A 17,545-nucleotide genomic window follows, 5' to 3' on the forward strand; every position below is an offset into this window, starting at 1 on the left:
TAGAAACTGAAAAATACTTGCCTACTCTTAAGAAGAAATGACATTTTAAGTTTATTCTATACTAAATAGCCAAGAAGAAATTTAAGAATTCTCCTTTGGAATTTTGGATGTAAGGATTTGAATGATATTTTGAAAAAAGTTTCTTGTTATTAGTGATTTAAAATTGTTCCCTTTTTCTTTTGCCATCTAAAATAGAATGTTAGGAGGCTAGACTTGTGTTTATCTGTGCATTTGTATTTTACTGATTACTGTATTCAGGATCAGCGTGTGATCCTGAATATCACACTTTGAAATGGATAATGGATCATTATCCATTTGTCATTTTTGAAACTTCCAAGTGATGAAAAACTCTTTTCTTTCTAAAAATGTCTATCTTAGTCAAAGCTTCCTGACAATTGTGATAATGCGAGAATACAAAATCACAGTGTGGGTTTATGTTTTACTGATAATGTAATCTATTGTCTAAAAATAAAATAAGCTTAATTTTTCTTCTGCATGGACTCAAAGAAGTAATATTCTACAGCTAATCTTAATTTTTGTATGTTTGTTTGCATAAGAGAAGCTTTAAAAGGTTAGTGCTCAAATTTACTTTCAATTTATATATTCTTTACATAGATAAAACTTTCCTATTTAAACTTATATACTTGTTAAATGGACTCATTATATGCACTTATATGCAAATGTTTTTGGCCATTTGATTCTAAGTATAAGAGAAATAAATCAGATGTGACAAATAGTCTGAAATAATTTCAAAATTCTTAGAATTTTTCCAAGTCTTTTTTGGGTAAAGGTTTAATAATAATAATTATACTATTTTAAAATAATAATTTTACTATTAAAATTAGAATTAAGCTCTAATTTAGGTTTTATATATCTATCTACACAACTGGATGTACTCATTGAAATATTGAAATAAAGGACAATTTTTCTTAATCTGATTCCCATTCTTTTGTTAAGAAAGAGAAAGAGGTGAGATAAAACAGATAAAACAAATTAAAGGATTAAGAAGACATTGTGACCTCCTTGGATTTCAAAAAAAAAATACACAAATACATACTCAATTTCTTTGTGACTAAACCAGTACTATTCAGTCCTCTAAAGTGTGCCTATAATACAAGAATATAAATATCTTTTGTTTTCCTTTACATTTTAAGCAAGTATATATAAATGTTTTTCAACACCTAGGAATTGTCAGTGTTTAGGTCTTTTCACAGGGTTTCTAAAATATTAAGTAAAATATCTACCTGTGTTTTCGATCTGAAAATTTAAAATAAATTGGTAAACATAATTCATCCAGAAAAGTTTACTCTGTGGGGTTAAACAACTAAATGATTCTAAATTATAGGAATTAACTGAAATGTTTTATAAATTGCCACTCAGATTGCAAACATTGGATTTTTACTGTAGTGACTTTTAGTTTTATTTGTAAATCAACTAACAGTGATTTGTCTCAGAATTATCAATCACTATTAAATATTTCTCAATCTGTATGTAACATATTTATAGAAATACTCCTTTACAGGCAAGACACTTTAGAAATATTCCTATTAGTGAATGCCATAATAGAAATTACTGATCCAGGAGACAAACAACAACACAAAACCAAAAAAACCCTTTTGTACCCTCAATTTTGCTACCTACTTAATGTCTTTAAAATCTCTCTTCAGAATTATGTGTAGGTTCTGAACCTAATTCTTCCTCTTACTTGTTTGTTTACCATACTCATTTATGTCAGGAAACAGTGTAACAGGATAGTATAGTAGGATCTTGATTTTATTCCTTCAGTATATTAGATAACTACTCTGAACCTCACTTTACTAATCTATAAAATGGATATAACAGTTCCATTTTAGTGATGATTAGATTAATTTGTATTTGTGCTATGCTTGAGTTATACTTCAATTGTAAGGTATGGTGGCTATATAATTATAATTGTCATTTAAAAGCTTATTTTAGTTACAATAATTCTAATTTTAATAATAAGGATATTATAGTTATTAGTAAATCATTGTGTTTCAGTATCTTTATCTACCAAATGAGGAGAGCCTGTGTTCCTTTCAGAATTCCTTAACTATAATAAAATTTTATTACACGGTTTTATTTTGTAGTGCCCTCTAACAGAGGAATTAAGATATTTTTATGTCTTACCTTTATGCAAAAGTACTCAAGTTTGACATGTGACATTATTATTTATAATTTATAGTAATAAATTGTTGGTTTTTGATAAACCTGGTAACAGTCATTACTCCTTTATCTGTTTTTTAAAACCCTATATTTTTCTTAGGTATTACAAAAATTTTTCTCTTTCTTCACAGGTAGCTTCTGTCAGTTATTTGATTTTACTATCAGTACTAACAGAAACCAGAGTTAAGAATCTTCATGTAGGGACTTCCCTGGCAGTCCAGTGGTTAAGACTCTGCGCTTCCACTGCAGGGGGCACGGGTTTGATCCCTGGTCAGGGAACTAAGATCCTGCATGCATGCCACATGGCCAAAAAAAAAAAAAGAGTCTTCATGTATAATTTCTTTCCTTATTCTGAGCATAGTGACTTAAATTAGGTAGTAGCAAACAGATGGTAGTATGCTTATATGGTATTTATGTTGTTTTCTTTTCTGCTAGCAGGTGGGAGAATGACTTACCACTTAAAAAGAATTATTCTTAGGTTATATGTTGATTTATCTGATAAGCTTTAGTAAGAAAGTAGGAAGTTGCCCAGTAATTTTGTTCATTGTATTTATATCTGGTAAGTGAGCTATATTTAAATCTTAAACTTTTTTCCCCTCAGAAGAAAATATGTGTATTTAAAACTGGGCCACTCAATCTTGATATTCTCCCCCAAAGCTAATCATGTTTTCCTTTCATCCTAGTTCAGACTTGGTTCCTTCAATCTAGAGAAAGTTGCAAACCCAGCTGAGGTCATTAGAGAACTTATTTGTCGTTGCCTGGACACCATTGCAGAAAACCAAGCCAAAAATGAGCACCTACAGAAAGAAAATGAAAGGCTTCTGAGAGACTGGAATGATGTCCAAGGACGGTGTGTGCATAATGTGCTTATATCATAAAAACACTAAGCTCTTTATATCATTGTAGCTGTAAGTTAATGATTTATACATTTATAATATATGTAGACTAGCATATATTTAAAATGAAATCTGTCATTAATTGTACCTTTACTTAATGTGATTAAACTAAATTATTGGTCATTATTATACATTATATGAGTACATTAACACTTTTAGGTCCTTAGTATTTGGTGGCCCCAGCAAACTAATAACAATAAGGAGTAATTGGACAATGAGAATCAGAACTCATTAATATTAATCAAAGTTTAGGAAGTTGATGTTTATAAGGATTAATTGACTTCAAATTATAAGATTAATAATGAATAAAAAAGACATGAAATATAAATAAGCATAGTTGATTCCTTATTTGGAATCTTTTTATGAATGGCATCTATTTCAGGTGAAGTTTGTGTTTTGGTTCCTAATAAAGACTTATTTTTGCTGATTGATTGAAAATTCATACTATCAGCATTTTAAAAAGAAGTAATTGTTACTACTGGATAAGACATTGAAAAGCCTTTATTTTCCTGATTTTGCTCCTTATCTTTTAAACGATGAAGAAGAAAGTGACCTATCTTCTCAATTATGCATTTTTCTCAACTATATCATAACCTAGGCTGGTCCAGTGTGTAGCCTGTATTACTCTATTATGTAAAAGATGTTTGAAGGAAATAAAATATATGTTGTGAATATTTGTATCTCTATAAAGATATATTAATATAATATGCATGCATTTGTATATATATACATTGCAGCATTTGAAATAATTATGTAGAATATATAAAATAATAATAATTATTATTACATCCAGTATGTAAAGTAGATTTTTTATCTTTCATTCAAACCAGTTGCTCTAAAACATAAGAACATTTATCCAATTTAGAATCTTTTTAGGGCACTCACTAAGATTGTTCTTTATGGACATTAGTAAGTATATGGGGGAGTGCATGAAAAACGTGAAGGGTTTTTTCATCGTCAATATATGTATGTGAAAATGAGGTTGACTAGAGGATATTGTTTCTATACATTTACTTATATTTATTAATTAATGCAAGGCATCAACTTAACACCTATCACCTAAAACTTGGTTCTATTTGGCTCTCATTTATTATATTAATAAAATATCTTGTTTTCTTTTAGTTCTGAATTAATTTTTATCTCCAATTATATAAAGTAATTAGACCAAATCAAAATTATATAAATGTTAGGAAACCATACAGAAAAATAATTTAACGTTTCTCTTTCTCTTTAAAATTCATGTTCTTATGAATTAATACCAAATATTTGTTCTAGAAAGCATGTTTTGGGGCTCATATCAGTAGTTTGAGTGTGTTTTTCTATTTTATATACAAAATAAATCAAATGAAATGAGACATACCCTGGTCGTGATAAGCCATTATATTAAAAACTCAAAATACCCTCAGGATGATCGGAAATTTGATTCACAAATTGCCCACAAAAATGCAGACTGGGTACTTGGTACTTGAGCAAATTGCTTTAAAATGTCTGCAAGAGGTTGAAAGAGGTATTACCTCATCAGTATTCAACACCACTGCCATAGGATGGAAAGCAGCAGGGAACAAAGATGAGACAGTGGAGACAAATATACCTTGTGCTGTAAAACAGCGTATGAGGGTATATATAATATGTGCCCCACGGATGCTTGATTTGCTGTTTCGGAATTACCCAGAAAATTCTTTTGTGTTATTGTGGCAAAAAGTTACCTATTTGATCAAAAGCATAGCCATGTAGCTTATCACCAGTCTTATTATGCTCTAGCTATTCTTTTTTTTTTTGTAAATACTGGATCACATATCTTCTTCAGGAATTGAAGATGTGTGCCTTTGGAGTGGCCCTTCAAACAGAGGAAACAAAGTCCACTCCAGAGAATTCTAGGCTCTTGGTTGTATTCTAGATGTTGGATTAGTAGATTTATCTATTTTCCAAATTTGGTTTTCTTTCCTATCACACAGAAAGTGGCCATTTTAAAGAGCTGTAAATACACCTTGGTCATGGTCAAGCAGTATTTCCTGAAGTGTTCCCTCTCCAGAGCCTTAGTACACTGGGAAATGAGCAAAGGATTTACAGCTCCTGCTTCCGTAAGGCAGTAGTACTGATCAAGAGTCTTTAGAGAGATTAGAAATAGGATACAAACATACTGAGTTAGGTAACTGACCACATAGATAGTAGAGTTGAGGTCTTCTCATTAGGCCTGGTCACAGTTCAGTTTCTGTGCTGCTTCGGATTAGTCTTATATCAGTGTCCATTCATGATCCAATCATTTCTTCCTTATCGTTTTTCAAGACTATGTGTGCCTGGGAGAGTGGGGGTGTGGGTCACAAAATAGGTGCTGAGAATTCCCTTAGAAGCTATGGTAGATAGGTCTGAAATATATTTAATACACACTAGGATATTATATGAGCAAAAAGCAATCATATACATGATGCTTATACCATGGAAAATGTTTATGATGTGTTGAGGCAAAATGTGAACTTCCAAAAATATGAAGAGTATCTCATTTTTTTTGGTAAAATATGTCTTCAGATAGAGAGTATCTAGAAAGAGAAAATTAAATGATAATAGTGTGTGTCTGGAATTGTGAATTAAATTTTCCTTTACTTCTTGGGAGTATTTTTTGCATATATTTTTGTATTTAAATATGTATCATTATTATAATCAGAGCCAAATCTAAAGCTGTTTCCATTTGGGATGACAGTGGAGAAATAAGGTTTGAGTAAGGAGTGAGGAATTACAGTAAGAGTAAAAAGAATGAGCTTTAACGTGTAGACTTTTAACATATATATTTGCTGTTATTCTTTTATTTGCTATTTAATAATTGCAGTCTTAGCTCCATTTTAAACAAGTGACATTACTGGATTAATTTAATTCTGTATAGTTTAGATAAAGGAGAAGACATTAGAAATATTGTATGTAAATCCTTAGGTCATTAGCTATATTTATTTCACTGGTTTTTCCTATTTAGTTTCAAATAACAACTCTCAAGTTCCACGTTACTGAATAGGTCTTTTGTTTGCACTCAGACATCAAGTTAGAAACTCTCTAGCTTTACTCTGAGTTATAGTTATTAAACCTATAATTGAAGGCAGTTTTCAGCATTTTGAATTGGGTTGACACTCATGGAATCATTAGAATAGAAGAGACCTTGAAAGCTCTTCTACTTCATCTCTCTGCCTTCAAGCTAGGATCACATTATAGCCAGATGAATTTAGTCCAATTTTTAAAGACCTCAAGAGATATCTTCAACTCCTGTTGGTAGCCCATTACATTGTTTAAGAACAGTCACAGGCAGAAAATTCTTCCTTCCATCTATTGGTAATCTGAGTCCTTCATGGTGTACTGAAGGCCATTTCCTCTTGTTCTGTCATCAGAAAGGATGAGGAACAGCTGTTTACCATCTTCTTCAGTACTTAGAGGCTTATTAAATCTCTTTACCACTGCTTGCTTTTCCATTTCTTTTTAGCATTCTTTGTCCTCTGAACTCTGTGAAGATTTTCTTTTGCTGCACAACCCTGACCTGGATATAAATTTGATCAGAGCTGTAAATACAAGGATTACTGCACTGTTTCTAAGTATCACATGTTCACATTTACATAGCTGTTGTTTTATTTTGGGTTATCATTTACTCTCTTATTTTGGATGTTATTTCTCCATGAAATTACCTTGTTTCTGCTCTCATTTTTGTTGTTTTTTTTTGACATTTATTCTTAAATTCTTTGTTTTCCCATCCAGAAATATTTTATTTGAATATTCAGTGTTTTCCATATTTAGTTTTTACTCTTTTAGTTTAGTGTGTTTTTTTTTTTTTAAGTACTGTCATTTGGTCTGAGTTCCTAGATACCTCAGTCCTAGGCTGCTAATTAAACTTTATTGTTCTGTTGTCCCAGTCACTGTTAAAAGGATAAAGCATCATTAGGCCTTTCCCGTTTGATGTTATTTATGGTTTCATCAGGTTTGAGCTTTGCTTTAGAGATGATCCTTGGACCAGCTGTGGTCTGATCTGGTTGTATGTGAGTTCTCCTTTAGTATTGCTAAACTTAGGAATGAATCCCGTATGTCTCACTTACTAATACCTGTTCAGTTCTTGATGTGGAGGGTTGGCAAGAGGCAAGTATCAATAATATGGAAGGCATAGTAACATCATAATGCTGTAAGGGAGGAATGGCATTACAAATGTGATGGGAGGATGGTATGTACCTGTTAGTTACTGAATATTAAATAAAAAGATAGAGTTCTCTGAATTTGTTAATCATTAATAATCAAGAGTAAATTCATATCCTGAAACTATTCACAATAATACTATTTCCTAGCCAACCCCCACTCCCCAGCTTTGTCTAGGAAGTGTTATTCAGTTTAATGATTAGAGGTTTGGTTGTAACAAAATCCTAAAGCTTTGCTAAAACCAAGCAAGGTTAACTCACAGAATGCCATGCATTCTACTGAGTTTGCTTTCCTATCACAGAAATGTTGTTACCTTTGACAGTGTAGCCGTGACACTATCTATTTAGATTAATAATATTCTTTAGACAAAAAAGATATATTTCATTTTGATATCTATTTTTAATTCATGAGTTATACCAAATGTTAATTTTAATAAAGGTTTGGAAATTTGCTTGATAGTTGATAAGTACACATAATCTTTCAATCAAGAATTATTGATTTATATAGAAATTAAATATGCCTTTAAATCAGATAAGTTACTAATTGGTTACTATAGTTATGGATTTACATATTGAATTATTATACAAGATTTTTATTGTAAATTTTTATAACTGATTTTTACTTTGTATATGTTTAAAGTATTTTATTATTGTACACTCAGGTGTATGTTCTAGTTATCTTTTTTTTTTTTTTTTTTTGCGGTACGCGGGCCTCTCACTGCTGTGGCCTCTCCCGCCGCGGAGCACAGGCTCCGGACGCACAGGCCCAGCGGCCACGGCCCATGGGCCCAGCCGCTCCTCGGCATGAGGGATCCTCCCGGACCGGGGCACGAACCCGCGTCTTCTGCATCGGCAGGCGGACTCTCAACCACTGCGCCACCAGGGAAGCCCTCTAGTTATCTTTTAAACTTGTGTTACATTGGAAAATAGTACAAGAAAATAAGAATATAATGTTTACAAACACTTTGCATCTGAAATATAAATGCAGTAACATATCCCAGCTTAAAATAAGCCATCAATATTGGCAGCTTCTCCTCAACTTTGGCTCTGTTTTTTTCCCCACACCTTTTGGAGTACTTCTTTCTCAGAGAGCTTTGCTTATGATAGAGGTACTGCTATATTAATATTTATCACAGTTTTTTTTGCAAGTGGATAAACAATTTTTTAAATTAAAGTTAAGCCTGTATAAAATGTTCATCAAGTACAGATGAGTATGAAATTAAAAATCCTCTATCCTTAGCCTACCCTTGGAGGTAATTAATTTTTAGAATTTCTATTTTCATTCTTTTGGTGATTTGCTACATATACTTATTCACTCTGCTTCTTAATGTTCTGAAATTTAAGATTTACTTGTGTGCTCCCTGCTATAAGATGAGGAATTTTGATCACTTCCCCTGGTCTTGTTTTTCTCCCCTGACCCACATCCCAGGTTTCATTTTAATTTTACTTTCATGCATCTTTTGGTCACATTTATTTATTTTTAAATCCATTAGCCTTTTAGGCAATGTAATTGATTCCCTCTTTATAAAACATAAGCATCCCTACGCTCTTTCATTTATTTTCTTCCTTTCTATTCCTAAACTCTTTTAGCTGTACCATTATGTGCATCACTTAAATATCACAATTTTTTAGAAGCTTGAAGAAGATGAAAAATATTACTGTTACAATAGTGAATAGCTATTAAAGGAGTGAAAAATATAATATTCAGAATCACTGGTTTTACATTTCTTCATAAGATGTCCATATTAACTTGCTCACTTCATTCATTTATCTAATAAATAGCTATTCAACATCTGTTGACTGCCAAACACTATGCTAGGCACAGAGGATAAAGCAGCCAATAAAACATACATGCTCTCTGCCCTTACGGAGTTCACAGCCTTGGCAATGACTATGGTATAAGACTGCTGTAATTGGTCCCAGAAAATATAATGCCATATGTTCCCTTTCATCCCATGAGAGGCCCTAATTCTTTGCATTTCTAGCTAGGTAGTCTCTTGAAAGTATAAGGACGTGTATATCAAATTTTGACATTTTTGTTTCTATTTCACTGAAAAATATATATAGTTAAATAATATATATAATGAAAATACTAGAATACCTGTATAGAACAACAAGTATAATTAACAGTATGGTAAAGAGAAAACCAGGCAGAGCTAAACTCCTTTTAAAAGAATATATTACATGAAATAATTTATATTTGAATCTTTAAAATAGAGGTTTATTCATGGTGTGTGTGTATGCACATATCAAGTATATACAACCTCTGCTAGTTTGCCTTCTTTATTTTATATATATCTGAGAGATTAAAATTAGTACAGTCTCTTGTTAGCTCATTTGAACATTGTAGGAAGAATTATAAATGATAGAGAATTTTATGTTTTGTCTTATATATCTAAACTTTAAAATGTATAGTGTTTCACATTTGCTGTTTCATTAATCTCCTTGGAAATTTCAAGTTGGATAAATATATGTATGTGTGTGTGTGTGTTTGCTGGGTTATAAGATACAACTGGGTATGTCATGTTCTTGTTGTGGAGCAGTTCATAATCTATTTGGGGAGAACTGATTAAGTAAATCACTTAATCACAAAACAAGATCATGGTTGCTATTATAGTAATATTAACAAAGTACAAGAAACATAGGCTATAGTTACTCTTGTTTGAAATTTCTCCCACAAATATGTGCTTTGGAAATAAACCATAGATGTGAATAAGTTATTACATTTAGGCATTTAGATGTTTTAAAAGCTTTTTTGCTGTCAGTTTCCAATTTCTATCCTTTTCTCAGTATGTAAACTACAAACGCTAATGAACAGTAAGTTCTAATTATTTGTTTACCTATATAAAACTTTAAATCAATGAAAACATGTTTAAATGGTTTTAATTGTATTTTTCTTGAAAAACTTTCTTGAAATTGTCTTCAGTATTAGATTGAATACTAAAACAAAACCTGCATGATTTATTTATTTGTTTGTTTATATTTTAGATTTGAAAAATGTGTGAGTGCTAAGGAAGCTTTGGAGACTGATCTTTATAAACGGTTCATTCTGGTGCTGAATGAGAAGAAAGCAAAGATCAGAAGCTTAAATAAATTGTTAAATGAAGTTCAAGAACTGGAAAAGAACATCGAGCATAAAAGGTATTTTGACCTTTCTGTTTTGGGATGGCAGATGCAGACATTTTAGTGCAATTTCTTCCCAAACTTAATGAAAGTTAGATGCCAACTTTTTAGTAATATGAGATCATTTGATAGTCTGGGGTTGGATGCTCTGGTTGTTAGATGCAGTGGACTAGAGAATACTCAACATGATCTCTCCATGCCTGCCCAACTGTCACACCTAGACTTAAATCATAAAACTGGCATGAGATTTACCTAAATAATACTAGTTTAATTCTTAGGCATCACTAAGAAATATATTAATTAAAAGCTTTCATCTTCTGCAGAACCATAGAGTTGGGCACACATTTGTAATCTCGATGTCTAAGCAATGCTTAATTTTAGAATCAGGTGACTCTAAGTGTGAATATGTACTTGATTTTTAAGGAAGAATCATAGGTGACTTATGACTGTGGTATGGCTTGGACAATCCTTAAACTCTCTGTGCCTTACTTGGATATCTTCGTAATAAGAATAAAGGTACCCATCTCAGAGTTTTGGGGAGACCAAATGAAAGGCAGAACTGCTTTGAGATCAGTAAAGTACTGATTACTCTGTGACCCACAGAAGGTAATTTAGAAGAATAGTATTGTGATTTGATAGATAAATAATAAATGATAATAAACTGACTCAAGAATTAATTATAGTGAGAACTAAACCACATTTATATAAGGTAGAAGAGAAACTTGTTCTTAAGAGAGTTAACATATAGTCTTTAAAGTGCTTTCATCTTAATTATATCTATTTCAATATATATTTGTTTAATTATAATGTTTTTCCAGGGATATTTTCTATAATTACTTACTGGTGAATTTGATACCTAGCCAGGAATGAACCAATAATTTATAAGTCTGCCTCTCTCTGTTTCTAGGGAAACTCCAACATGTTCTGAAATGACTACTGACAGAGATGCAATCTATGATGAAAGTACTGATGAGGAAAGTGAAATCCCACCTAATCCCAGTCCAGGTAAAGTAAATACATTTATTTCCTTTGTTGAACATCTCACTTGGGCTTATTATTTATTACTTATTATGATAATAAACCTTAAAGAAAAATGTTATAAAAATAATTTTTTCTACACACATTCTTTAGGGTTTTTAGTCTAAAACCTCAACTACTTAATGTTAAAAATTCATATTTATTATAAAATCCAGTAACTCATTGGCAACAACAAAACAAGCAAGCATGCACATGTATATACATACACACACACATGTACATCAAGGTATACTATTCCTCATTAAACAAAGATGCATAAACGATAAGCAAGATATGTCTTCATGTCAAATATGTACCAGGAACTCTTCTGTGCAGTAGAGAGCAAAACACAAAAATTTCCTCTTTCGTGGAGTTTAAATTCTAGCCAGGGAAACAGACAATAACAAGATGAGTAAATTAAAGTATGTTAGTGATAAATGCTGAGGAGAAAAATAAACCAGGGAAGGATGATAAAAAATGTCAGGGTGGGAATAGGGATGAGGGTTGTGATTTTAGCTAAGGCACCAGAAAAGACCTCGGTGAAAAGGTTTAAGTCTACCTGTGGGAAAGCAGAAAAAGCAGTTAAGTACAAACGCCCTGATGTGGAAGTTTGCCTGATGTGTTCAAGTAATAGCATGGAGAGCAGTATGCATAAAGTGGAAAGATGAAGATAGGGAGTATTAGGAGATAAGGTCAAAGAGGCCAGATAATGTGTAAGGTCTTCTAGGCCATTGTATGGATTTCAGTTTTCAATTTGAGTGATACTGGAAACTGTTACAGAATTTTAACTAGTCAAGTGGCATGATGTGATTTAAGTTTTAACAGGATTAATCTGTTGTGTTGAGAATATAGGATGATAAGTGCAGAAGATAGACAGAAAACTAGTTCAACAGTGATTGAAGGATGAGAGGGCCTTAGACGAGAGTGAAAGTAATGAAGGTGGTAAACAAAGGGCAGATTCTAGAAATGTTTAGAGGCAGCAGGATTTGCTGATGAAGTGGGTATGGGTCATCAGAGAAAGACAGCGGTGATGGTAAGCTTTTTGGAATGAACTATTGAAAGATGCAGTTGACCTAGCAAGGTGGGGGAGACTGCGAGGGGAAGGGCTGGAACTCAGTTTTGGAAACATTAATTCTGAGATATTGAGTAGAGAGATGGATATACAAATTGGGACTTTGGGGGAGGGCTCCTGCTGACAAATAAGATGGTATTTAGAGCTGGCTGAGATCTCAAGGGAGTTTGAGAAGACCGAAAAGAGCAGTGGTCCAGGGACTCAGCCCTGATACACTTGAGTGTGCAGAGGTCAGGAAGATGAGGAGACCAATGCAGAAGACTGAGGGAGCAGCAAATATTGTAGGTGTGGTATCCTGAAAGCCAAGTCGACAAAGTGTTTCAAGGAGGAGACTGATCAGCTGAGTTGAATGCTGCACATTGGTCAAGGAAGATGAGGATGAGCACTGACTGCTGTATTTAGCAATATAAATGTTATTGGGGCTCTTAATAAAACATTTTCAGTGGAATGGTGGGGAATAGAATAGGAGCCTCAAAAAGAATGAGAAGAGAGAATTGGAGAAGAGATAGCAAATATAAGCAATGCTTTTAACAAGTTTTACTGTAAAAAAAAAAAAAGGAAAGACCCAGGTCAAGAGCTCGATGGGGAAGTGAGGTCAAGAGGGTTTTTTTTTTCTCTTAGATGAGAGAAATACTGCCATGTTTGCATACTGATGGGAGTACGTAAGGAGAGAGAAAAAAATGTCCAGGCAGTAGACAGAGGTAAGAATTGCTAGAATACTGTCTCTAAGTAGATAAGATGGGATCAGATGCACAAACGGCAGGATTCATTTAGCTAGGAGCATGGGCACTTCCCCTAATGACAGGAAAGAAGGTAGAATAAATGAACAAAGATACAGGAAAGTGTCTAATTACATTCATGGAAACGTTCTGTTGTTGATTAAATTAGTTGATTGATTAATCTGATTCTAATTAGATTTGAATTGGGTCAGTCATACACAGACTCTCATTTTGCACGTGAGAGTAAAATTTCATTTGGAGGCTATGCTTGGTTTACATTTGTGGCCCATTTAAAATGAAATCCTTTTTTAAAATAATCAGATGTAATTGAAAGCTCACAAAGAAAGAGAATCTGTACTCTTTCCAATTTGAACATTCTGAATTTTTATTAAACACAATGGCCTTTGATTTTGTTCCCTATTCAGAGTATCTCACGAAACTTTGATGTAGATGAAAATTATTTTTGAAGAGAAAGTATACGGTTAAACATGGGTATATGAGAATGGGGTCCTTTATGTGTTGTCTCTTTTAAGCAAAGCTTTACGTTATAATTGTACTCTTAAATTTGGCAAAATTTCTCTTCAAAAATGTTTAAGTCATTGCGTATTTTTTCTATATTTTACATGGAATTTTTTCTTTAACTCATATCTAGTTCACAACATATTTGACCATAGGTCTCTGATTCTAATTTTTTTTTTTTTTTTGCATTTAACTTGCTTTTGGCAAGTTTTCTATGTCAAGAATTAAGAGCATTTTTATTAGAAGTTTTAACTATTCTTTTCTCTCTGCTTCAGCAAGAAGTGTTCATGAAACTGGTTTGCTAAAGGAAAAAAAAGTGAATCTTAGATCTAAAATGCTTAATTTTGCATTAAGCACTAGATTCCATAGATCTGAGGAAAAATATATGTTAAACAACAAAATCAGCCTCATAATTTACCAGATTCTATAATCTATTCTTTTATGGTGACAAAATATATTCTTAGTCCATGAGATTTTTTTTTTTTTAATCACAGTTTAGTCTTTTGGTATTTTATATATTACTACTATGTGTTTGGGGTACAGCAGTGAGAATTTCTTCCTTATTCTGCTGTCTTGACAATAACTTCTTAGAGTACAAGTAAATACATGAATTTATTTTAGATACTGCGGGTTCATGTGTGCTTTCTGTACAATAAAAACTAGAGGAAAACAAATCGATGGGATTTAATACATTTATCTTTCAGAAAGCCATTTCTTTAAATGGCTAGATCTGTAACTTGATAGTAATTTTTATTATATAAATATATTTTCATCATTAATTATTAAAATCACCAGATTTCCTCATGAGTTGTTTACATTATTACCTCATTCCTGCATGATGAAGAGGTTTAGTGAGCCCAGAATCATTTAGTGATTCCACAGTATTCATTCAAGTAAAAGATTAGAATGAATATTGTGGAACCACTAAACAATTTTTATGCATATACCCAGAAGTAGGGAAGGAATATTATAGTTTGTAGGAAACTGATAGGTAACATTTTTATGAATAAGCAATCTGTTTTATTACTTTTTTCCTCCAAAGTTTTTAAATTTCCCTCATCGTTAGGATTGTTGAGGAAATAACTAATGACAAGTAGTTCAATCCAATAAGTGACATCATGTTCATATGTACTACACCATCTTCAAAGGTTTAAGAAAAACCTTTAAAGTATTCACTAACAGTTTATTAGCTAAAAGTAGATCTCTGAAGTATTCTAAAGCTTGAACATCACAGTCGATACCACCCCACGACTACATTTTATGTTTTTCTCTAGTAAGATTTGCTTTCTCTATGTCTTAATTTCCAGAATTTCTAGAGAGGTAGCACTTGTTTTACAGATTTTATTTCCTAAACTGTGACTGAATACTAAAGCCCTAGAGTTCATAGATACTCACTTTGTTTCAGATTAAGATTATGATAGATAAACTAGTTGCTGTGTTCCCTGTTTATAGCTCAATTCCTGGATTACAAAGGAGGATGGGTCACTTTCATTCTCATCTAGTTGGTATTAACTCCTTGTGGCTTTAAGGATTTCCTGATTAGTCTGGACTCCTCCTACCTCCAAAGTTGTTTTTGTTTTTTAATTCAGTGGAAACGTATTGGGTTATTATAGATATTATTAAACAACCTTCTCTACAGGAAATCCTCTGTTTCTTTAGTTACAGTTCAAGGTAATACCTGAGGTCCATTGCTGTGGAGAAACTTCAAGTTGAGCTAGGTCCACTGAATAACAGAACCTCACCAAAATATACAGAGATATAAGTGTAATTGGTATAGCATTTTAGTGACAAAAGGCTACTAAGCAGCAGTGCATGCAAGTGGCCTTTCATTTGCCCCAACAATAGCTGATCTAACCTAAGAAATAACTTAGGATTATGCAGATTTTTATATTGTTTCATAACCATTTTGATACTGCAATAAAAGTAGAATTATGTGAAAACAATTTTTAAATTTATATGAATGTTCTAAGAATTTTGGCAATTATTACAAAGCACTTCTTAGTCTTAACAGAATTCAAAATGCATGTGAATATTTAGGGAAAAATTGGGTTTATTTTATAGAAATAGGATCTTTATGTGAAGCATTTTGAAAAGATATGGTTAATTGGCTCCTACTTAGCCACCACAAGAGGACTTATTTTAATGTGTCATTAATTATTTTTAATATTATTTAAAATTATTTTAATGAATAACCAGTATTTTAAAATTATAGTTATTTCTATCAGAAGTTGACAGATTTATAACATTTAGAGAACAATTAAATCAGCCTTACCAAAAGTTCAAATAAGAAATATACTTATTCTAGAATGTTTTAGCCTTCTTAGCTTCATATTAAAGGTGCACAACCACTAAAAACTGATAAAATAAGCTTTCTTACCACTTTTCTGCATAATTATTAGCCCGAGATTTAGCGCATTAGTTTAATTAGTCCTCCTTCTTAACCAACAGGAAGGTCCCTGTATAACTGCTATCAGTAATTCAGGCTTCTCTTAGTTGGTAGGCTTCCTGAAAGGAAGGGTAATTATAGAATAGCCTTTTTGAATATAAATGAATGGCCATGTCAAACAGTTGATGAATACTGATATAGTAGCTTTTAAAAATAGAACAGAATCCAAAATTTCAAAGTATCAAAGAGCTCGTTGCTTTGAACACTGAATGTCTACTCACAGAGGGGATAACAGCATGTCCTGCCAAAGAGATTACTCAGAATTCAGCTTTGGAATCACAGACGATGCCCTTAATATTATCCAGCTTGTTTATCATAGGCACATTTGTTTATAAATTCTAAGTAAAAGCTTGATTTAGTAGAACCTATCACAAAACTGGAAAAGCAATTTGAGTGTCTTTCCTAGCGATCATGGGCTCTTATACATAAGCAACGTTGCAGAGAAATGATGGCATATATTTGAGAAATCTAGATCTAATATAGTTCTAGATCTTCTAGTACAAGCCCATCATTTTTCAGATGAGGAAACAGAGGCCTAGTAATGTTAAGTACATTACTGTTGGCCACACAGGAGAAAAGAATGAGAAAGTATTTGCCTTCTGTAACAATAGATTGCCCACATTTGCACATTTCTTTTTGAGGTATTGTAAAAACCCTTGGGACTTTGCTAGCACTAAAGAGACTGCCACTCATGCAATAGAATAATGAGAACATTTTTTTCTTCTAAAGAGAAGAAAGATCCTATTTATACATAAATTTTCCATAGAGGTAGTCAATATCATTAGATTAAACAAGCTAGGCTTTATGATGTAAAGCTTGTGGAGAAAATTCCAGAATGTACATATTTCTATTGAGGTCATCCCTCTGTATATTTTTTTAAATTAAGATATAATTGACATATAACATTGTGTAAGGTGTACAATGTGTTGATTTGGTACATTTATAATTGCAGTGTGATTACCACCGAAGAGTTAGCTAACACCTCTATCACATCACATATTTATCATTTCTTTTTTGTGGTGAGAACACTTAAGATCAAGTCTCTTAGCAACTTTGAAGTTTATAATACAGTATTATTGACTGCAATCATTCTGCTGTGCATTAGATCTGCAGGATTTATTGATCTACTAGTTGCAAGTTTGTACCCTTAAACAACTCCCCAATTTCCCCACCCCCAGCCCCCAGTAACCATCATTCCACTCTGTTTTTATGAGTTCGGCTTTTTTAGATTCCACATATAAGTGAGATCATACAGTATTTGTCTTTCTCTGTATGACTTATCTCACTCCCTGTGTATATTAATTGCTTTAGATTTTGACTTAGTATTTTATTTACCTGAGAACTCTCAAATGTCCCAAAGGTACTTAGCAAATTTGTGATAACTTCTCTATACCCCACTATTAAAATAT

At 32.4% G+C, this 17,545-nt stretch overlaps 1 protein-coding gene across 4 annotated transcripts in view; it reads left to right on the plus strand.

Annotated features, from left to right (window-relative positions):
- XRCC4 (X-ray repair cross complementing 4) overlaps positions 1-17,545 on the plus strand; it is a gene marked incomplete at its 3' end in the record, with an annotated part of 279,876 nt that overhangs the window by 109,706 nt on the left and 152,625 nt on the right. For all 4 annotated transcript variants that reach the window (XM_082651921.1, XM_082651922.1, XM_082651920.1 and 1 more), the window contains exons 4-6: positions 2,868-3,034; positions 10,229-10,381; positions 11,271-11,368. In XM_082651921.1, coding sequence (XP_082508047.1) covers positions 2,868-3,034; positions 10,229-10,381; positions 11,271-11,368 — 418 coding nt within the window. The remainder of the gene's footprint in view (positions 1-2,867; positions 3,035-10,228; positions 10,382-11,270; positions 11,369-17,545) is intronic.

This window comes from Grampus griseus (assembly GCF_964374135.1).
Source record: "Grampus griseus genome assembly, chromosome: 3".
In the NCBI taxonomy this organism is placed as follows: domain Eukaryota; kingdom Metazoa; phylum Chordata; class Mammalia; order Artiodactyla; family Delphinidae; genus Grampus; species Grampus griseus.